General features: G+C 34.6%; 1 protein-coding gene across 3 annotated transcripts in view; it reads right to left on the reverse strand.

Annotated features, from left to right (window-relative positions):
- Window positions 1-4,851: 4,851 nt before the first annotated feature.
- LOC139147119 (core-binding factor subunit beta-like) overlaps window positions 4,852-24,446 on the reverse strand; it is a 36,311-nt gene continuing 16,716 nt past the window's right edge. For 2 of the 3 annotated variants that reach the window (XR_011555651.1, XM_070718021.1), the window contains exons 6-7: window positions 14,468-14,542; window positions 4,852-7,369 (exon numbers count right to left, since the gene is read on the reverse strand). Coding sequence is in view for 2 of the 3 variants with exons in the window: in XM_070718021.1 (XP_070574122.1) it covers window positions 7,313-7,369; window positions 14,468-14,542 (132 nt within the window). In the remaining variant the exon portion in view is untranslated. The remainder of the gene's footprint in view (window positions 7,370-14,467; window positions 14,543-24,446) is intronic. The other variant, XM_070718022.1, reaches the window with a different exon arrangement.

The following is a 24,446-nucleotide window of genomic DNA, read 5'->3' on the forward strand; positions in this document are numbered from 1 at the left end:
TTGAACTGATTATTTGAGGGGGTCTTACACATTGATAGTATAGCGGAATTTAATGTCAGTCAGTACTGTAAACAATTTTGTTGCATTGAGTTCTGTTGGTACTATATTTCTATTGATAAGAAAGAACATTGATATCATTGATAGTTTTCTGTGAACAGTTTTGTAAACACTGATCAGAGTGACCAGCGCTTCTTCTGTGTTATAACAGAACCACATTGATCAAGTTAACCAACCGACTGCAGACATTGCATGACATTGTGGATATCTGATGGCCTGGCTTGTCAGCAGAGATTTGATAAATAGTTGATAGGAGAGACAGCCACCTTGACAGGGCCACCACAGTTGTGATGGGGTCACAGTATACATTTCCGTACAAGCAATGCTTCAACTATTCCACTATTGGTGTCAAGTTTTGTGGGAAAGTCATATGCTAGATCACACTTGCAGATTCATGGAGATTTCTAAATCAAAAGTTAGATTCTCAGAGCTCTGAGAGTAATATGCTCATCAAATAACCAGATCTCTTTGATAACATGACAGAACTTGTGTAATAGTGTTTGTTATCAACATCAAGTAAAACTAAATCCAGTATTGTAAGGTTTAAAGTTTTACTTCTTTTGGTCATTACCCTTTTGCTGTGGACTGCTTTGCCTTGATGCTTCGCTTCTCACTTAAATTTTAGACACACTCATCTGACTGCGACCTCTTGGCTGAACAGTCCCCATTTTAATTTAAGTGTGGCAAAGTGAGTGAAAGAGTTGTCAACATCATCTAAGGAACTGTTGAGATGTTATCAAGACTATATTATCTGAAAAGACGTTTTTAAGTTGAAGGAAGAAGATTGTTTTAAGGTATTAGCCTTGAAATTGAAAGGCTGAAACTTTTGCTCAAACTTTCCTCAAGTAAGCTTTCAACCATTTCTTCCAGAACTAATAAAATTCAGGGGTCACTGTGTAAATTTTAATCCTATAGAGACAAGTTTCCTTAAGTTTATCAATTTTTATCACAACTGGAAGTTGTGATATAGAGGTGGTTTCAACCAATGTTTGATGTCGTCCATTTCCGTAACGACAAAAAGTCAAAAACTGCTGAACAGACTGCGTTGATATTTGATACCGATACATAGACTGGTTCCAAGGTTCCAATTCCGAAAAATGGAGCCAAACGGAGCGGCGGTTAGATAGTTTTGGGAAATTTGTAACCCCCTTTTTAACTATTGATTTTAGGGGTCTTTCATATATGTAGTTTTGGAATGTACACCAATCCTGCATTGTGGACTGTTTTATGAGTTGTGGAACAGAAATGAGGTTTGATGAATGTTAGAAATATGCAGGATGACTGATTCGAAGTATAAGAGATTTCTATGCTCTTTTGGGCATCAAAAGCATTAAAAAAAAAACATATTTCATAGTTTAGATTCTCACTTTTGAGATGACCCTAGGCATTTGTTAAGTAAACATCCTTGAGTCAATATACAGACTTTGACATTCCAGAGATTAAGTATCCACAACCTCACATGTTACAGTCTTTCACTACAATGGTATGGCCCAAATCCATTGTTATCAATGGAGAGTGTGGACCTGTCTACAGGAAATTGGGGTGAACAGGTTAGACATGACGTTACAAGTTGTAGGTTACATATAGTTATCAAGGTAGCACCAGCATCATAGTCCTGAGCATCTGTCCATGTGTTCTCACAGCAAATTACAGGGAAAAAAATTATTTGAGAAGTTTCTCTCCTTTAAATAGAAGTATATTACAATTTAAAGCTGTCATGGATGGATTGCTCTCAAATGATCTGAAACACAGTTATTGCCAATTAGCAACAAATCTACAGCAAGATTTATGTAAAGTTCATGAACTTACACAAGGTATTAGACAAAAGATGACCATGACTTTGCTACTTTTCAACATTTATTTCAATCAGATTTCCCCAGCTTAGTGTATAATTTTGTAATCTTAATTACTGTCAACTTAGCTTTACTAACTTATTCTAACCTCATTATTCTTACACTAGTGTTATACCTTATAACCACAAAATTTCAAGAGATGCATATATGATTGTCACTTAACAAACAATTTACAAATATGTCTTCTGCTTTTTCTCCATATACATATACATGTCTCTTTTCTCATAAAAATGAGCTTAAAATCGCAATGTGAAAAATAGTCTTTCAGCTATATGTTGCTCATTGACTTCATGGTCTGTCTAATTCACAGTGAGTGTGGTTGTTGATAAATGCCGATAATACTAGGCGGTCATTATGTCCAAGCGCCATTGGCGGTATTTTTTAACATAATGACCATAGGTCATTATCACATCTGGAAGTTGTGATATAGGGTTAGCTTCAACCGGTGTCAGACAGACTCAGTGTCCATTTTCCGTAAACGACAAAAAGTCAAAAACCGCTGAACAGACTGCATTGATATTTGGTACAGATATTCAGACTGGTTCCAAGGTTCCGATTCCGAAAAATGGAGCCAAACGGAGCAGGGGTTAGATAGTTTTGGGAAATTTCTAACCCCCCTTTAACTAATTGATTTTAGGGGTCTTTCATATATGTAGTTTTGGAATGTACACCAATCCTGCATTATGGACTATTTAATGAGTTGTGGAACAGAAATGAGGTTTTGATGAATGTTAGAAATATGCAGGATGGCTGATTCAAAGTATCAGAGATTTCATGCGCTTTTGGTAATAAAATTGATAAAAAACAACATATTTAATGTTTTAGATTTCTCACATTTGTTATGACCCTTAACATTACAGACTTGATGACATAACTAGCTGCTGGACCTGTTTACTGGCGCATTGATTTAAAGACAAAGATCGTTTTATTTTGTGATAAGGACGTGTGATTTCGTAAAACATAGTCTATTAGCCTGGAAATGTGATTTTTGCGAATATTGCTTACCCCACTGACAAACAGTGTGGTTTGAAAATGGCTGGAATTCGCTACTTCGGGACTTTGTTTTGTGTGTGCATTTACTGACAAACTCCAAACCCGCAGCACCTACCCATTCAGTATTTCATGTACAGGTGTACCCAGAGATAGAGTAGTTTCGCAATGTGCCAGTTGTGATCAAGTGCCATTGGCGCTATTTTTGAAATTCAAAATGATTGCCATTCCTGTGTTCATTCCACTGATGGGAAAAAAGAAAATTTCAATTTACATGAAATAAGACCATGAAAACTGCTTTATACTCCAAGAAATTCAAAATGAACCCACACAAGTGACAGATCAGAAAAGTATTTTAAAAATTTGAGAGTCCAAGTATGTGTCCCCAAGGTGCATGCTATCTTTAAGCTGACTTAGAGATAGGAAGTGGTATATTGTGAATCCTGTAAATACACTTGGTGGACCATGTCATTGCCTTAGGATAAGACAATGTCTCTGTTGTAGATCTTTCCTGTGTTTGTATCTCTTGTTTTTGTATATGGGCTAAACAGTCTGTTGACAGGATGTATCAAATACAGACACTGATAGATCAAGTTTTAGCAATGCTACTTATGACTCATCAAGTTCCAGTAATTTTTCTGTCTGACCTACTCTGTTTGTAACTAAATGTTGTTTTAATCATTACTAACTCTGATAAGTTTTGACCAGATTTCTTCCTGTTAATTAGAAAGGAAAGAACGGTGTAACGACTACCATGTGCCACTCTCAGTCATCTCAGCTTTTTTCAACAATAACTATACTGTACCTGCACCATGTGTGGATTATATCAAATATTTAAAATAATATCTGAAAACTGATATTTTCGAGATTTAAAAGTCCATGAAAATGCTTAAATTTAAAATGACTGTGAGTGTATGGACCTTGTCAGTCATTTCTAAATATGCAGGGATAGATAGAGAAACTGATGTGGGGGACGTTTATGCAGGAAATTAACATTGCTCAGCTAAGCTCTCAGTCAAAGATTGACCTGTACCCTAATTTTGTCCCATTACCATTGATGGCATTAAGTGCATGACACAAGAATGAATTGATTGTATCATACTTCATTCTCCTGATTGTCCCTGCTTATACCAACTTTGCAGATTGTGCTTTATGTGTTTCTTAAATTGCAGCCTTGTGACCATATTGCATTGTATCATACTATAAACTGAAAGATGTGTTTCTCACTATGTTTGCTTCTCTTTTATCAACTTTGAAAGAAATCATTTCACACGGTGTCAAGTTGTGAAAAAGATATTGCATCAAAGATTGAATTATGGTACATTGTATGTTTAATCAGTATGCCTGGTGATGATTAGTTTCTGTGATTTGCAAACCTAGTTTACATATTCACATGGACAATTATATAATTTACCAAAATCAGAGTTGTTTTTCATATTCATACAGGCAATTACATGATTTACCAAAATCAGATCTTGCTTGACACTGGAGTTAAAGGACTTGTAATAGTGGGCTTGATAAATTTGTAAGGACAGATTGTGTCTGGACATGAGCAGTATTTGGTGTGGAAATTAAACTACGGTAAATGGCTACACCACACTGTACATGGTCACCGTGCATGGTTCCATGGGTTTTATAATTTTCAAAGCTAGTTTACAATTTAGCTTTTTTTATTGTAGGTCATGTTGGGTAGATCACTAGATGCCTTACAGTCTGGTGTCTACAGTTCAGTTTAGGTAAGACTAAACCAGAGGCTTGACTAGGGTACAGTACCCCTTATTCTGCTTGGATTTGTACAGGGGTTAGATATTATAATCAATCAATGGTTTTACGGTACATGGCTAAATTGGCAGCAGGTATTTGCAGGAGTGTTGCAAGGCTTCTTGAAATAAATTATCTTTTTTCTTTTACGTTGACAGTTTGGAATGTACAGGAGCCAAGGAAACTTGCCTTGAAGTTCCATCTAAAAGTTTATTTTTCATGAACAGTTGTGGTCAGCAGGTTATTGAAAAACATACCTTCAAAATCTTTAAATTTTTACATTTCTGTGAAAGCTAGCCAACATTTGGCAACATGTTAGAGTTTTGTGAGGTTCCTAATATCATACTTATCCAGACTCTTTTTAAGTACAAAAATTAAAACAATGTATGCAACATTTTTTAATTTTAGTTTGAAGCGAACATATGGATTGGTAGATTGGTACAAATGCTACATCAAATTTGATAAGGAACCATCACTTATTATACAGGTATGCCTTTACAAAAACTGTCAAGATACCAATAATAACTGTGAAACAACAGCTTTTATCCATGTTACCTACTCTTCCTTTTTTACAGTGAAATAAATAAACAATAAATAACCATTCTGTAAGTGAATATCAATAAATGCAGCTATGTGTTCATCAAATATTTTGATAACATTGAGATAGAATTTAATTCATAATAGCACTGGTTGATGTCCTGGTGTCTGGTTGAGTTTCCTTGCCTTGATATTTGTCTGAGCACTGCTAAACAATGTCTGCTGAAGTTTCCTAACAATAAATTATGACAGTTTCTTCGGATATCTTAAATGCAATAAAAGTGTACTTATAGTTACAAGTTTGGTGACAGCAGTATTCTCATGACTAAAAATACAACCAGTTTGGCCTTGTTATTGGCAAAGTGTACAACATCACAGGAAACAAATAATACCAAAATATTGTCAAAAGAATACAACTTTGTGACATCAAAAATGAAATGCTTGTAAAGACTACAGTAATAACTGAGGATTAGCTTGCTACATCAACTGATAATCACATACAAAATCCTTCCAGCAACAAATGTTTCACATTTTCTCCTGAAAACTGTAAAGGTTTTTGACACTAACAGTAAGTCTTCACTAAATACATTAAGAGGAACTTTTTTCTAGGAATTATTGACCACGGGAAAAAAATGTACAAATCTTTCTCTCTGATTTCTATGTACTCAAGGCATGAAATATAAAACATCCTTGGTTAAAAATGAAGATACTTGGAATGATCATTGGCAGGGTTTGATTTGAGGGCAGGTTTTGTGCTGATTTGGTGCAACAGATATCTCTGTCTAGTACTGTGTCTCAAACAACACAAACTTTGAAACTCACAAAAAATACATTTGCCATGTTAAAAACTGAAAATGAGAAGACCCACCATGCTTACAAAAAGCTGACATTGATGTTTGCTCTGGGAGAAGTGTCTGTAGACAAGTAAACCAAGACACTGTAATATTGTACATTGTCTTGTGTTTTACTGGTGCCTTGTGAAGTGAAATGCAAAACAGACAGACAGAAGCCATGGTAAGTTGTTCAGCTGACAGAGACACCTCTGTTTTCTTATCAAGAAATAATGATAAATAAACTTCTCGTTAACTTGGACTCAGACTCAGTGTGTTGTTTTCAAATATTTGATATGTCAGTTTTCACTCTCAAAACACAACTATGTGGAAATGTATATCATAAACAACCAGTATCACCTTTTACAGAAGTCTGTGCAACAATGTTATTCTGGGAGAAAATTTCTTTTTCTACAGTCTTGCATCACCACTAAAACATGATACTTCAAATTAAAAGTTTTACAAAGTAATTTACATGGCAATGCATGATGGCATGGTTATAAAGCCTCATTTTACAAATGTGATTGAAGTTCTGAACACCACTTTGATATTTGTGTGTCTGGCTGGACACGATTGGCCATCGTTCAAAATCTCCAGCATAAATCGCCCTCTAGAGGTACAATATGGAGAGGTAGGAGCAGGCATAATGCTATGTACAGAGCAAGCAACCTAATGCTTGAGAAGGCACTGTGCTTGATAACATGAGTAGGGGTGCTGGCAGCTAAACTTTCCATGTTTCAGTCCATCATCCAGAGACCAACTCTGCTTTGTAAGCTGTTTGTTTCACTTGAAATGTCTTCAATGAGAAACTCATATTTGTTTTTAATGTCAGCTACATAAATTGGGCAATTGGGCATGTTGACAAACTTAAGTTGCATTTGCCAAAAGACATGATGTTATTGATAAAATGTGTGATACTAACAACAATATGTTTTCATACTTGTTGGAGATTTATCAGCAGTGAATTTCCATGAGATGACACAACAGAGCTCTGTAGCCACTAAGTTTACTCATATCAAGATGAATCATAGACACACTGGTCTGATTAATGTCAAAATGTCACATGCAACAACTCAGTAGTCAGATCTCTGAGGTAAGACATGTACTGTGCTTTCATCTGCTTCTATCAATGCCCCTTGTCAAGCTCAGCAAGGTGATGGTGCAAAATCTGTGCAAAGTTCAGTTCCCTTTATGTACACTCAATGTCAATGGTGGGTTTCTTGGCTGTGACAAAGATATGGCAGTTACATTTAGACCCCTTGAGAGAACATTTGTCTTTTGTCTTCAGTCATTACTGCTGCTTGTACCGCTTGGACTTGGCTCATGGCTTTGTCTCCGTGCCTGTGATGATAAACAAAAATAAAGAAATTATAATACAATCTGTCAATGCACAATTTCCATACACAATCAGAGTTCACTTGAAGACATAACAACCAGTAGCATCTTGTTAATGTCATGCAGTAAGTATGTTAAAAGAAGATAATGAATGATTGACATTTGCAGATATAAACATGTTTAGTAAATCAACTATGACAAATCTGGCTTCATGGTTCAATAGCGTTGTAGAATAAATGTATTATGTCCATGTGTCCGAGATCAAGATGACCCAGTTGACCTGCTAATACCAGTCTCTCACTGATAATCAGTAACATGGGGGATATTTCATTTCCTTTCACATCTTGAATAGATAAGCTTTATAACTTTTTCATTTTTTGTTTCTATCTGTTTCGTATATAACTAAATCATGCCAAACAGACATTGTAGAAAATGAAGTAAGCTTGATTAAAAAGCCTGTGATTGGTTTTCATTAATGTTGTCCTTTTGTTCAAGATGCTTAGATCTCTGTAACAAATCTTTTCTTGATTAACAGGAAATGGAGTCTTGATAACCAAGTTAACATGCCAATATTTTATATCTAACGTCAATTTCCACAAAAAACTTGAAATTTGCCATTGAAGGGAATGGTCTTTCTCGTTTTGTATATAGACATGTATTTGATTATGATCCAACAGTAAAACACCTGACTGAAGGATGGTGATGACAGCTAGACTATCAGTTGCCTGGCTAGTGTAACTCTCTAAACAAGAAACATGTGACTTTATATTCAGATTTATTGTACTCTCATCCCCTCGGTGATGGTGTATAACATTAAACTGTGAATGGGGTGAGAATACTCTGCCAGAGATGAATGGCATTTCATCAACTCTTGATATTTTATGTGACACTTTGGGGGGAAAAATCAAGCCTACATATGAAAACTACACTGCATTAAATTGTCCATGTCCATTTACGATTTAATTGTCTCACATGCTTTTGTAAATTAGAATTGATTTACGCACAGTGTGTACATCATGGTGAAAACGAGTAAAATTATGAGCAAAACTTTGAGTGTTCATTTTGAAAAATGATCTAATGTCAATAGTGGGTCAATAAAGATGTCAAGGAGTCAATAAAAAGTAATAATGACTTGTCGTATTTGTCTTATCAAGTCACTGAATTCCCAGCTGAGCAAATTTACAGACACTTTTGAAACAGACATTTGACTAAAATGGTTGCAGTCAATTCATTGTAAGACTGAGTGTTGATCTTGATCTTTCTGATATGTCTGAATTGTTTAAGATGATCTCCAGTACTAGTTTATTCAGACTGCGTTACCTTGGGACTATGTCAATCTTTAACACTTGATATATCATGCATTCATTATGCAAATTGACATATTGTCAGACGCCCTCTAGTGGCAGCTTTCAAAACCTACAATCCCAGCTTTGTCTTTTATTTCAGAAAATGAAGTTTGCCTAAAAGTTTTTCTATATGTAAAAAGATTCAAGAAAAATGTCCTCCTCATACTATCATTAAGATGTGGCAGTTTCATGTTACATTCAATGGTATATGGTCTATTAATTAATTTCAGTTTCAGAAACAACCGACAACCAACTACAGAATGAGTTAAGTTATACTATGATGTTTCATAATTCTACCTGATATTGTCCTCAATGTGTTTCTTTATGTATAACAATAAACTGTGGACAAAGTTTTACACAGGAAAGACATTCTTCATTACTTCTTTTATAAAACTTCTAAGTAAAAGTGCATGCAGCTACATAACCACCAAACTGTAAAGTGCAGTAAAACAGTACAGCTTTGTTCTGCAAATCAGTAGATTTCAGGCAATCTGAAGCTATGACATTGATAAGACACCTAACATGGACATAGCCAATACTTGACTCTCAGTAACCTCTAAATAGTGTTCTCCTCTGAGAAGGGAAGTGTATTTTGGCATGTATGAAGAGCAAATGTCAGTTCCTGTTTGTGGTCTTTGTGAATACTGTAGCTTGCAAATAGAGCTAATATATGGTGGTTACATGTCTGTGGTTTCTTTTCATGTAATCTGAAAAGCGGAAAGGGAGAGATGATAAATTTGAGAGTTTCAGACGCTGAGTCAACACCTGTTTACCATACTGAAACATTGACTTGGAAGGTCAGTCAAAACAAACAAGACAGGAACTTCAACCTTAAATCATTGAGCTTTTTGTCAATTCCTTGCATGTATCGTTTCTTCCATTTGGCAACACAATCATGGATTTTCAACTTGCATATTAAATCAAAATTCATTTTAAAATATGGATGACATCCTGGTCGGATACAAGACACAAATTTGCATTACTTGCTGTAAGGTAGTCTTTGTTGAGCTACACTTGACAGATTTGTCACTTCCAATTCATCCACTTCTCTTACTGTACATTATCCTACATTCCTTGCCATTTGTCAAAAGTACGGATATTGTTGTACCACTGTTCATGATGTATTACTTCATGTTTTGCATTATTCAAATGGATATCCTCCATACAGATGCCTCAATACAACTCAACACAAAGATAGCATGAACTGATACAAAGGAGTCTAAAGTTTTGCAATGATAAATACATACATATTGAGAAAGCAGCATATTTACTCAGTCAGTAGACAATATTCTATGATATTACTTTATGAATATCCTAATAACCATGCAGTCTATTTTATTGAAAGTAAACTGGTGTTAGCTTTACCCATGTCTTGATACGTAATGTTTGAGTGTAAGTTGATTGTAATTGCAACAATGTCAGAGTATAAAGTGAAATGAAAGTCAATAGGTTTATGAGACCATGATAGTATTTATGTTTTCTCTATGAATATTATCAAGTGTATACACAAACAAACTATAGCTTAATTGTGCCAAGTAAACCAGTATGATATAAAGGCCAGGTGCACCTGTCCTTGTAATAGTCGTGACTATAAATCAGTTGATAATAGTGTATGTCGAATGAAATGACATAATATTATGTGCCATCTTTATCAAATCAGGGACAGCTACTGGATTACTGTACAATGTCTCCTGGAACCTCTTGGATTGGAAATTTCATGAGTATTATATATTATATTCTATATTTTTGTATTTTAAAAAGAGTACATTTTCATAGTCTTCTAATGAGATATCTGTGCAACACACAGTATCACTAACATAATGCATTGTCTACAATATGCATTGTCATAGATGGCAAATGAATTCTAGTCAAGACTCAAATTTCATTGTCAACAAATATCAGATATTATATACATATAGGTTATATTGACAATTGAAAACTTGACGGTTTGAAATAGTGTTTGATGGGACAAGACATGATATTTGGCTGACAGAATAAAAATGATTGTAAACATCAACAGATACAGATAATGTAGCTTGAACAAAGTAAACATGACTAAGATTGCTTGGATCTGCTTCATCACTGGGTGAGACTGATAATGGCATATACTGATTCAAACTGTGCTGAAGAATTAAATGAACTTTGTTTCAATATTTAACTGATATTCCACTAAATTTGATCGATTCATCTCACAAGTGATCATACATCTTGTTACAATCTCATCTAATTTGTAAATTATGAAATTGTCTATACACTTAGTGTTTATAGGCCAGTACCAGGGTGAATTTTACCAGGGTTCCACAGTCTTGTTACCTTGGTTTCCCCGTTACATCAATGCAATCATATCAGGGGATGTTAGAAATGATACAGGGATTCCCAAATCATTTACCTATCTTCCCAAACCTTAATTAGCAATAGCACTGACACTGCATTTATTCTTACAAAAATTTCTTCTGATTTGTGTCAAGGCCCATACACAGATTTTCACAAAATATAATAGCTCAGGTTTTTGTCTGAATGTACAGCCTTAAGTGTGATACTATTTCGTATAAATATTTTATTATATATGTTAAAGTTCAGATTAGCTGAGTTAAATAAAAGCTTGACCTACAACTAAGTCAATATATGTTTAAACTGAACATACTAAATGATGTTTGGTGTAGTACATTTAATTTAGCTACTTTCCATTACAAGCAATAATTGGAACCATTCATACAACCTGAAAGGAAGGTCTATTTGTCCCATTATTCATATTTTTATTGTCTACACGATGTGTTTTCAAATCTGTAAGGCTATATCATCCATTCTGTCCAATAAAACTGCTGGAGCTGCTCAAAGGATCAAATGAGTAAGCACTGTCAAATATCTGAACAAAGACCAAATAAAATACTTCAAGGTATTGACAAATTTGTTTGCTTTGTCACTATGCCATTGTAGTGTTATGCAGTGTAGGGTAATTCACTGAGCCATTTACACAGTATCAAATCATAGGGGTCTAATCAATATCTGCTACCTGACCTCTGAGCTAGCTCCTATTTTCACCAAGTAATCTGTTATTTCATCCACACACAGCATCAATTACATAGTAGCAAATACTTCAAATAAGTGATTAAACCTGGACTGAAACTAGGTAGTAGATGGTCCACTCAGCCTGTTTTACTGCTTTCGGTACAGTTTTCTTTGATAGGCTGAATCAAAAGTCAGGCTGTAACACGACTTGCCTGGTTTAGCACTGCACAAGCTGATGTTCCATCACTAACACTTTACTAAAACACAATGATCCAATCAAGGCAGAGTTACTACACATTTTAACACATACAAACAGAAACACAACTAGACACACATCTACATGTATATCAATCTATGAACATACACAGTCATACAGAAGGATAGACAGAAAGATATACACATGTAAATACACACACTGACACACGAACCGTGTACATGTATAAACACTGGGTCATGAACTGCAAAAATTGGATAGCATAGCATGATAGCAAAGCCAAACTCACAAATGCTTGCAATATGTAATTATCTAAAGGATGTTTAACATTCTTGTGTTTCTATGCATCATGTTTACAGTTTGCGATGATAGCAACCCTTCAGTGACCTTATCCAATTTCTAAATAAATAGAGTCAAAACTGTGCAGGGGAGCAAGTGACCAGCCTGTATTCAGTATCACATTGACTCTATCCCTGGCAATACACTGCAATGCAGTCAATGTCCTCAATGGTCATTCACTTCTGTACAACAACACTGGCAGTATCTATATCTTTGTTCATTTAGTTCATTGCCGTCTAGATTACAATACTGATAGCCCCAAACCCTGACATGCTACAGAGAAATGGCCAGACAGATAGAAGACAATTATATTCTGAAAAAGTCACCTGCATATGAGGGATACAAATCATAAAGACCTTCATTAAAAGCCCACATGAAAGATGTGAAGGAACAGGCGGGCTTTGACCTATATGAGTGGTGTCAGTGTAGTGCGAATTCACACATCCTGTATATGAATATGATTTCATAATGAAGAATGTTGCCTTGTCCTTAGATGACCTTTCTGTTCTCTGTTCTGTTGCATGTAGCAACATGACCAAAATACAGCTGGTTGCAGATCCGCAGGCCTGGTTTGTCCTTCAGAAGCTCACACACCACTGGGTTGATTTATGTACGTATGGACACTGAAGGACAGACCGCAAAAATGACTCTGATTGCACCAATAGCCGCCCTGATTATAAAGTAGTTATTTCACATGGCCTTGTAAAATGTTAAATGTACAGCAAGTGTTGGTCTTACAGGGTGAAAAACGTGAATCTTGCTGCTGACTTTGTGCTCTATCAGATTAACATCGCTGTCTGCATCTGACAAGTAATCCCATGTCGTAAACATCAAATTCCATATCTTTCAAAGTTTAACAAACTTTCTGAACCCACAAAGCAATTACCAGAAGCACTAATCTATTAGTTTAACTCATAGGTGTGATGGCGGCATTATCTGAAGACTAAGCGTCATGCAAATATAGATCATATGCACAACACTCAAAAAAAATCAATTTCACAAAATAATGATTCTTCATCAAGTGAGATACTGTTTGAAAAAAACACTTGAATAAGTTAAAATTGCTATTCTATTATTATAATGTATCAATGAAGATAACTTGATAGCTTGCCCTACATTCCTTCACAACACTTTGTAAACTGCGTCTCCTCCCATCTGTATTATTCACTATATCCTGAAGTCAATGGGGCATTCCAAAATAAATGTCAGAACAAGCTACATTGACACTGACTTCAGCTACGCATTCAAGGTCAAGTCATACAGTCAGGTCACAGTATTAATGGTAAAATCTCAGAGTGTTTGTTTACAAGTAATTCTCAGAGGACAAATCAGAATTGCTTTGGTACTGGAAATACTTTACAACTAGTCAATGAAGACCTCTTGTCCACTGGGCTCATAAATTTCCAAGTGAGCCATAAAAAAAGTTCTCATTGGTCGGTTTCTTTCAAGGATCTCCTCTCTTTACAAATCCTTGAACTCTTGATGCACTGTTTAATTTTAGTCCATTTCTTGATAACAGGTGACACTGTTTGATCTGACACAATTTTACACAACTGTGTACAAGCCTCACCTAATGATCATTTGATGATATCTACACTAAAATACAGCATGATAACCCTTGAGAAGTACTTTGACACTACGCTGCCAAATTTTCTCACTTCATGTGGAAAGTTTGTTGACATTTGATCCTACATTTGCCGGTAAGAGAGGCAAGCTCAGTGATATGCTGTCAGAGTGTTAGTAAGAAAGATACAGTTTAGCAAAATATTATAATGGATGAATATTGTTTAATAAGTTAATGATTGCAATGATTATTATGGTAAAAATACCTGAAAGCAGCTTTGTTTGCTGATGAATTATCATTGAACTTGCAGGATATAATACAACTGTATCAAAGATACATTTGAAATAAAAACTGATATGCTCCAGCATATTATAAATACAGTAATAGTTTGCTTATCTAAAGGCAGTCACTTATGCTGTTGCTATAGAAAAGTAAATAAATCAAATAAACAAAGTAAGAAATAAATAATAATAATAACAACAAAATAAACTGACAGAAAATAAGCCAATGTGTGATGTTCAATCACAAAGATTTCTTGATACAGGGATAGTTTCTTTTTTCTGAATGAAATAATCAAACTTAAAAAGCAAAGATATAAATAAAATAATTAAAATGAAAGAAAATAAACTAACCAAATGACCTGTATGTGACTTTAGTTCACCAAGTTGGTTCACACAAGCCTCAAGGACAATCTGCATATCATTTTCCTGGAAATTAAAGAAAGGCAGAAAAACAGAGAAAGAAACAAAACATGTAAATCAAATATAGATACAAACAAAAGACAGAAAGATCAAACAACATATTAAAATGTAAATATTACAGATGATAGAATAAGAGTCCTATCGGTGAATATAAATAATAACAAAGTTAATGTAAAAACATTTTCACTGACATAATTTGTGAAATTAAAGATAGGAATATGACACAGGTAATATTTTGTTCTCAAACTAAATTGTCATATTATTTCCGTGTTTTATTGGGAATGTGAAAAGAAATCTGACAAGTACAAGTCATTTTGTTTACAGATGACACAGTAGCACACTTTCACTGCCAATGTCTGGTATAACCCCATTGTTTTCTACAACATTTTAGACCTCTAGATTTGACAAGAGGGGTAGAAATGAGAGCGCAAGTACCACTTTGTGAATTTACATTTTACAGCTTTATATTTTGGCAGTCATTTGTAAGGGTCAGTAGTTGTAAATGGTTTTTCACAATTTTTGTTTGACTGTCAATTAATTGCAAGTTCTTGTTCTTCTCCCAAAGCCATGTGGAAATATCAGCTATTTAGCTTGTGAACACAGTGTCTTTATGTTTTAAATGTACAGTGATTGTTTACATTTGAATTCTAGTCCAGACCAAAATTCTCTTGTCAACAATAACAATGCAATCAACACATGTACAGGGTGAATTGACAAGCTACATACTGTATCTTAACATACTCTGAGAGTAGAACAAGAAACTGTAGTTGATATTAAAAAACAAAACTCATAGAAAGTTCAATTGCTAAAACTTATGTTATTCAGAGTGGCACTTCTCCATAATACACTTCACAGGAAGTGATTTTTAGCTTTGATCCCTGATATTCACTATAATTTTGTCCATGCCTTGATATTAAAATGAAAAACCATCTTAGGTGCCAATCTGTTTCTTACACAATTGAAAGCTATTGTGATGATAATTGTGATAATTTTACTACACATGATATGGATACATGCCTCTCTCTGAGTAAAATGTCTTCAGGCATGATGAAATTCTGTGTAAATTGGAGCAAGAAAACTTTGTCATTATTCTTTGTGGACCTTTTTTCTTATAAATATCACTGAATTTAATCCAAATAAACAGATAAAAAAGTTTAGCGAATTCAGTGACTTGCTTTCAATTTGTTATTGTTGTGCTGCTACCATGATGGTGTTGTTAATGTTGTATTAACACATATCAAGTTGTGTTAGGTACATCATATTGTTGTTCTGTCTACCATTATTCTAGATCTGTAACACAAATGCAAACTGGTTGACGCATTTATGAAATTACAAATCAGTGCAAAAGAGATACTAAATGACTGTATGGATACATTTCAAACAGCCCCCTTAGTGTGATTTTACAGAAATCTTAACAAAGGCATATCTGTTCATGTGAGTTAGTGTTTGTTGTGAATTTTGACATCGGAGAAAATCATATTGACAGGTAGCAGATGTCTTTGCAAACGAGAACAATCTGATTTATTTGCTGACTCAGTCTGGTAACCATGTCAACAATCACTGTTTAGGACGAAGTAATTAAGCATGTACTTGTCCATCTGATGGCAGTGCCAGTTTTCATACAAGTGGTACATGAAATCACTGAAAAATCAAAATTATTCTAATAATAGCTAGAAGAATCCTGTTATTCTAGGAAAGGGACTTGCAAACCAGCTGATGCACAGAGAATTGCTCTTACCGATCCAGAAAGTACTGACGCTCTTTCAAAACTGATGTTGCCATGAAAATTAGTAGCTTAGCAACAGTCATTGTATTCATGGATGAGCAGAACTACCAAGGCTAATGGTAGGTGTCAGTTGTATGTGTTTTTCACTTTCATTTGGTGCATAGGTTTTTCAAATCCATCTGTTGCAGGCACGTGTTTTGATTTACTTTGGAAACTACATGTCATTGACTTGTGCATATTTTTCTATTGAAATGAATCTAACCCACTTGTTGGAAACAGTGTGACAAATGGGCTGGTCACGCTTTCATAAGCTCCTCTGATAATATAGTAAAGTTTTCACACCATCTTAATCTCATGGTCTCTTAGTTTAGATTCTGAATCTTAAAGTAGTCTTGTTTTGCTTAATATTCATCAATTAAAGATAAAATTATCAATATTATATTTTATCAAGACAACCTTAAACTTTTGAAAGATTAAGAACATTGAAATGACTTAAAGATACCATTCTGTGTAACTTTTGATCCTATTTTCATTTATTACGCTTTCTTCTTTATTCTTCCCTTGTTGATGAATTCCAAATACTGTATGAGCCTTGCAAACACAATGCTGTGTGTACAATAAAGCAATATTTTCACCGGCAAATAAACAAGTCTTGATTAAAAACTCAGCAATCAACAATAAACCCTGGACATCATTGAACTCTAGGCATTTTAAAACTGTGGGAGTAGGAGAAGAAAATAAATTTTACTAACTGAACAAATATTATATATTATAGCCCAAACATGGGACTATGTGCCCGAGGGTAGGTGACCATTTGCCCGACGTAAGGAGGGCAAATGGTCTCCTGCCCCGAGGGTACATAGTCCCTTGTTTGGGCTATAATATTTTTATTACATGCCTCTCTTACTCAGTTTGCACCAAAAATATTTACGTTTATTGGCAAATTATAGTCAAATGCTTTATTTTCATTTTAGACGAAAAACGGTTAAAAAAGAGCGATTTTCTTCATCGAATGGCGCATTGATATATTTAAATTACTGTTATGCGGTTTATCAATATTTTTATGCGAAATTTTCCAAAAAACGGATTTTCTGTGCAAAACATGCAATTTCAAGACTTTTACGTCGAAAAGTTTTCAAGTTGAAAATAGTTCTGGTTCACTTTCAGTCCAGTGATGACTATGCGGCCCGCGACGTCATCGGCGAGTTACCATTGAATCCTATGGAGCGCGCGACGTTCGATATACGAGGCATGTAATATACTGGAAGATCTATCAAAAAGTTAAGATGGTTGGAGCCTTCATTGAACAAATGTGAAAAACAAAAATCATTGCAAACTTTGAACAAAGCTGAACACATGATTGGTATATGTAGACTTGGAAACAGCTTTTCACAATAGTATTTAAATAACACAGAATCTGTGCAAAAAGGATATTATGAAAATTTTGGTCAATACAACAATTTTCAGATATCTATTTATTATAGATTATAACTCAGCTGTTCATTTGTAATAACAATATACTAAATATGTAGCAATCAAAATAAGAATTCAAAGGCTTTCAGATTTGAGACACTTTACAACTGAAATGTACTTGTCATTGGGTATGATTTTTCACATCTACTGGCAGTGTATCTACATTATTAAGGATGACAATACTACTCACTAGTTTGGTATCATTTCTTTATGAATACTTGAAGTTGTTAGAGTTCTTGCAATACAAAACAGTCTCCCAGCCAACACTGGAGAAAACTGAATAATGATGTGACAAAATCCTACATACACAATTCATTATGTCCCATAACTCACAATATTTATGAACTCTTTGGGTCAATGTTGGAATTCTGTAAGTCAGTCTTTTCACGCTCAGCTGATGCATGCATCAATGTAACATTTCTTGAGTCAGAAAAGAACTTCCTGAAGTCAGTGACCTATCAACTAAACCAAACTTCCAGGGAACACTGAAACACATCATCTGAGACCTTGACCACTGTATAGGGAGCACAGATCAAAAGATAACTTTGTGATCATATGACCAGATTCTGTCTGGATTCTTTAATTGATTCTGTTTCCAAGGTGATAAACTAATTAGTTAGAATACACAGCTTGTAAAAGTTTCTAACAAAGGATTATCAATGAGTAAAACTTTGAAACTCACTTGGTATACAAGTCAGCATCAACTGTACAAAATTTTGCCACAGAAGAGAAATGGGCAAATTTCAACCGATGTGATAACTTACAGTTTTCTTTTAGTTTGCTTATTAGTCTAAATACATTAAATGATTTAATTAAGGTAGTATTTGCTTCGCGACTGAAAATTTTTAACTTTCTTTCAAACTTTAGTCAGGAAATTTTCACTGTTTAATTTCAAAATCAAGAATACGAATGGAGGGTCACTGTGCAGATATTGGTTCTGGAAAAATAAATACCTAACATTTACCAATATTTGAAATTAAAAATGGCCGCCATACCTATGTTAACTGTATGTGGAAAATTCAATTTTTGATTTTCACAAAGATGATGAAAATTCATTTGCTTCGAAGGCTTCAAAATAATTCCATCCAAGCAGGAAGCTTTCGTTACAATTTTTGAGTCCAAATTGCTGTCCCATCATCTGTCCATATCCTACTTTAAGAGCACTAAAAAATGCCCTAAGAATTCCTACATCTTTTTGTATTTGCAGAAATCAACATTTTCAAAGTAACTAAAGAATTCCCAAATGTATTTTTTCCTCCAGAGAAATACAAATTTTAAATAATTTGTTTCCATAAACACCACAGAAAAATATAAGGAATTCAAAAATTTAATCTATTTTCCAGAGATATATCCTGAAAAACATTTCTATTGGATTTTAAATGTTGACAAATATGAGACATTTTGCTACGATGACTCTGATATCTTTTCCTTCATTTGAATCTTTCTAATTATGAGATTTACTAGCAACAAGAACACATCTATAACAGTGCAGGCTTCAATAGTTTAACTTATTACTGACAGAATTACACCAGTAGTAATTCAATACACTCAATTGAAAACATCTTGGACAACACGTTGCTGTAATAATAGGAATTGTAACACCTTTTGATTTTCCAGCACAATGACAAGCTATTCTTGCTGATGGTGTCATGCACTAACATTGTTTTCCGCATTGTCACATGTGTTGTAGTTTGATCTTATTGCCACCAAGATGATTGAGAATCCTGCCAATATTGGACTCCTAGAGCCATAAACTGAGGGACTAGAGTCTAATGCTAAACTACATTAAGATCATCAATGCAATGGATTTATACAAGAACTGTATAAATATACTATAAAACCAAAAAAGTTTTCTATTAGGTGACATGATGATTCATTATTCTGTAACCTGTTCATCCCAATGCAAACAGTTTCACAATGGCCATGGATTACAGTGCGTTCTGACCAAACCATGGCTGTGAAAGGGTAAAAAGGCACTTATTTTTATAATCTGGTCAGTTGTAAATGACCATCTATGGGACAAACCAATGACCATCTATGGGACAAACCAATGACCATCTATGGGACAAACCAATGACCATCTATGGGACAAACCAATGACCATCTATGGGACAAACCAATGACCATCTATGGGACAAACCAATGACCATCTATGGGACAAACCAATGACCATCTATGGGACAAACCAATGACCATCTATGGGACAAACCAACGACCATCTATGGGACAAACCAATGACCATCTATGGGACAAACCAATGACCATCTATGGGACAAACCAATGACCATCTATGGGACAAACCAATGACCATCTATGGGACAAACCATGACCATCTATGGGACAAACCAATGACCATCTATGGGACAAACCAACGACCATCTATGGGACAAACCAACGACCATCTATGGGACAAACCAACGACCATCTATGGGACAAACCAACGACCATCTATGGGACAAACCAACGACCATCTATGGGACAAACCAATGACCATCTATGGGACAAACCAACGACCATCTATGGGACAAACCAACGACCATCTATGGGACAAACCAACGACCATCTATGGGACAAACCAATGACCATCTATGGGACAAACCAATGACCATCTATGGGACAAACCAATGACCATCTATGGGACAAACCAATGACCATCTATGGGACAAACCAATGACCATCTATGGGACAAACCAATGACCATCTATGGGACAAACTAATGACAGTAGAGAGGGGAAGATAGACCCCGTCTACTGTCTATGGTTATCATCCTATGACAACAACATACAAATTAGACCACTTCAAATTTTATGTTTCTCACAAAATCAATATTAACTCTCAGTAAACATACACAGGTGTTACAACATCTGGATACCGATTTATAAATCTGACCAGTGTACACAGATCTAGGCATATAAACTGGGAAAAAGTGCCATGATAGGTACCGGTAATAGTAGGTCATGATTTATTTGATTTACAATGTACATGTATGTGAATTCTCCATTCAATATTCACTGACATGCAAATGGGTTTTTATAGACTTTCATTTCACTTTGTTTTCTTTCTATAGATGCCACTTCAATGGAAAATTGTCTGTATTTTCTACAAACAGAGAAATGAATCATTGGCCATTGTATAATGATATAAATTAACACTTTTGGGTCCTCCTTGACAAAACTACTCCTACATCATTTAGATGATACCGGTACAATTATACAACTAAATTTGAACTGAAATAACACGTTTTTTTAAATTTAAACAGAGAAACCTGACACATAACCTGATATCTTTAAAATCATGAAGCAGAAGCCTAAATGTCCTTTAAAATAAATTTCACAAATTCAGGAATGTTGGTGTTATCTCTTCGGTAAACTCTAGAAATATTTGACTTGCTATGAAACTGAATAAATAGACATGCCATGAAGCCTATACCAGTCTCTTACAACACCATACAGGTACAAACCAGTGTGGGCTCAAAGACAACCATGTCATTCATAAAACAGTTTCACTGTGTCACAGCAAGGTTCTCTTATTCTTAGATAGACCCCCTAAGTCAACTTTCTGATAAAACAATTAACAAGTAATTGTCACAGCCTGTAGACACCCAATGGTTTTGCAATGTAGATAAATTTATAGCCAATGAAAGACTGCTAAGTTGTTGTAACTAAGCAAAGCTGCTTTGCCATGCAATGTTATATCAGTATAAGTCTGCAGACTTTCAATCGGCTAAAAGATATGAATGAAAGAGATAGAGTTGGTCTTTGCCATTAAGTAGCTACTGAACAAGTCAATATTTCATCGACTAAAAGGGTTTGGTCAAGCTTTGTCCTCAGTTCATTGACCCCATACAACCCGGTACATAGCAGGAAACCAAAGCTTCATTGGCCATTGAACTTGAGTCTCTTAAAACATTCCAATAGATATCAGTCATTTTGGAATTCCATTGTTTAAACTACTTAGGTAGGTCAGTGAACTTAAAATGAACATTAAACTTGACTCTGTGTAGCCCCCACACTTGGACGAATGCTGCCAAACCGTATGGTGTTCTACATTACTCTGCTACTTCTACAATACAATTTACTCGGTGACTTCACAAGTATGTCACATACCAAGCAATACAATTGCCCCTGAATCCGCTTTACTTGATAGCTTCAATGCGCAAACTGTCCATTGCTATTTGATAAATTGACAACCCCAACATTTTTGTAACTGAAAAAATGTGATCTCTTTCCCTGATAGTTTGTTTTTATTCTATGAGATAGAAATGTCCTTTATCAAAGTTTTTTCATCCTGCTGTAGTGTTTATATTTCATGAAGGGTAAAGGTTGAGACCCATTGTAAAGGTAGGCTGAATGCAACAGCAGAAGTTAGATAGGATATCATCTTCTCGATGTTTTGTCAAGTTTTTAACATTTACAAATCCATCAGACATAAAATACCTTCAAGTTGATGAATTTACGAATGTCGTTAAAAGAACAGATTTCTGTTTTGTTATTCAAAAAATTGACTTCAACAGCTGAGTTTAAATGAATGGAAAGTGGGACTGAGATAAAGATAGATGTTTCTAAACCGCAAAGTCACTCTGCTGAATCTTGTAAATCTATAGCCTTACATCAGAGAACAAAAGGCAGACAAAGATTGTAATTCCAGCTATGCCACTCACAATGAGAACAGTACTGCTGTAACAGTCCTTCAACATATAATGTAAAAGAATTCATTAAACAAGAGACACTGGTGAAATATTCAGGAACTACCTCACACTTCTAACTGAGCATTACATTCTGACACACGTAACTTACTGCAATTATCAAATTTGCTACACAGTGGAGGTGGGCATGTACAGCAGATATGTAACAATATGGCTATTGTGGGTATGAACTTTTGTACATTAAAAGGTTCCATCTCAGTATCATAAATACTCCTAATGGTCAGAATTTCAATATCACAAGATTTGAAAATTGTAATCAATATCAACATTAGAAAGATACCATTTTCCACAGCTATCTAGTAATGTCCTATTCACACACCTGCTAGCCACACTGAGGTAACAACTATTGGAATGACAGTGCAGACATTCTAGGTGTCTTCTTAAAATATGAAGATAGGCATCAATTGTTAACTCTGTGTGCTTGACATTTCACTGTTGGAAAGTTTTACATAATTTGGATGTTTCTAGTCTAGCTCCTAATAAGATGTAATAAATACTACATAAATATCATGGTATTTATTTCCTGATTATATACTTTACAGTATTTTTTAATGTACTGTATATTAGACTGCTTAAAATTCTGATTTCATTATTGAAGTTTTTTATAACTTGATAAGTATATATTCAGCTCCACATTATTTATATTATACTTTGATGCTGATAATCACAGTCAAACATTTCCTCTCATTTTACTGTTCTTTAGGCTGCACTGAATTTCATTTATATCTGGAATATAGATACTGGTCATTTTCACAATCAAAACCCCAGAAGCAGTAAATTCTGTCTCTCTGAAGACATTCACCTTGCTTTGTCTAAAAAAAAAGCTATATAAATTTGACAAGGATATCTATTCCTGGGCATATGAAATCATTTCCATTTACAGAGTAGCTGTAATTTTACCACCTATAATTATGTACAAGAGTTTGGATCAAGTTTCAAAGATACTTGGTCAACTGAAGTTTTTAGTATATAAATATATCTTCTCATCAAAATTTAGACTGCTAATATAATAGAGCATTACTTTGCAACTAGTTTTAACAAGGGAATGTTTTGAGATGGCCCCTTACAGATAGGAATGTTTTGAGATGACCCCTTACAGATAGAAATCGCAGGCATTCAATTGTTAAATATGTAAAGTCGTCCAGTGCAACCGGAAATGCATTACAATTGAGTATGCCCACATGCAGGACCTATGCCATTATCTAACTGTTAAGTTGACTGAGTGGGCTTGTATAGTCATGGGACAGGAAGTACATTCTTTTTATTCTTCTTTCACACTAGAAGGATTTAATTTTGTCTCAAGGTGTAAATCAAAGTCAATGTCAAGGCCACTTCAGTAATTTATTTTGGACAAAAATAGTGCTTCAGAAAAAAAAAAGTTTTGATAATCGCAACTGAAGACAGTTGTGATATCAAAGAATTCACCATATAGGAGTACTAACATGGTTTCCCAACTATTTGTCTCCAACCTTAGACTTTATAGAATTCAGGTGTGCTTTTTTTGTCATTGGTAATTGCTGAGGAAATAGTTTATTTTCTGATTGTTTCACAATGACACATCAGGATTTCTGTGCTACAGAATTGTATAGAACTTTCAGGTTCATGAGAGTACAAATTTGTTTTCATCATTTTTGTTAAACTTGAAAGTTTGTTTTACTTCTTTCAATACAACTTTTCCTATTCTACCCTTTTGACATGGAAATCCATGTACTTAGAAAAAACTCCAAAACTACCAAAAAACATTTCATTTCCATTTATGTCTACCAGAGAATAAATTTATAAAATAACATAAGTAAAAGAATGATTGTTTTATTTTTTTTCAATTATTTAATCTGTGGACAAGCTAACATATGTTGTACATGGAAAACACTGAAAGAAATTCATGAGAAGTAAAGTAGTCTGGTTATGTTAAACACAACCAGGTATCAGAATTAAGTCTGACAAGAACCTAGAGTCTTACTATTTCAGATTTTCATTGTCCTAGCAGGTTTGTGATGCACCGTTTT

This window comes from Ptychodera flava, chromosome 13 (genome assembly GCF_041260155.1).
Source record: "Ptychodera flava strain L36383 chromosome 13, AS_Pfla_20210202, whole genome shotgun sequence".
In the NCBI taxonomy this organism is placed as follows: Eukaryota; Metazoa; Hemichordata; class Enteropneusta; family Ptychoderidae; genus Ptychodera; species Ptychodera flava.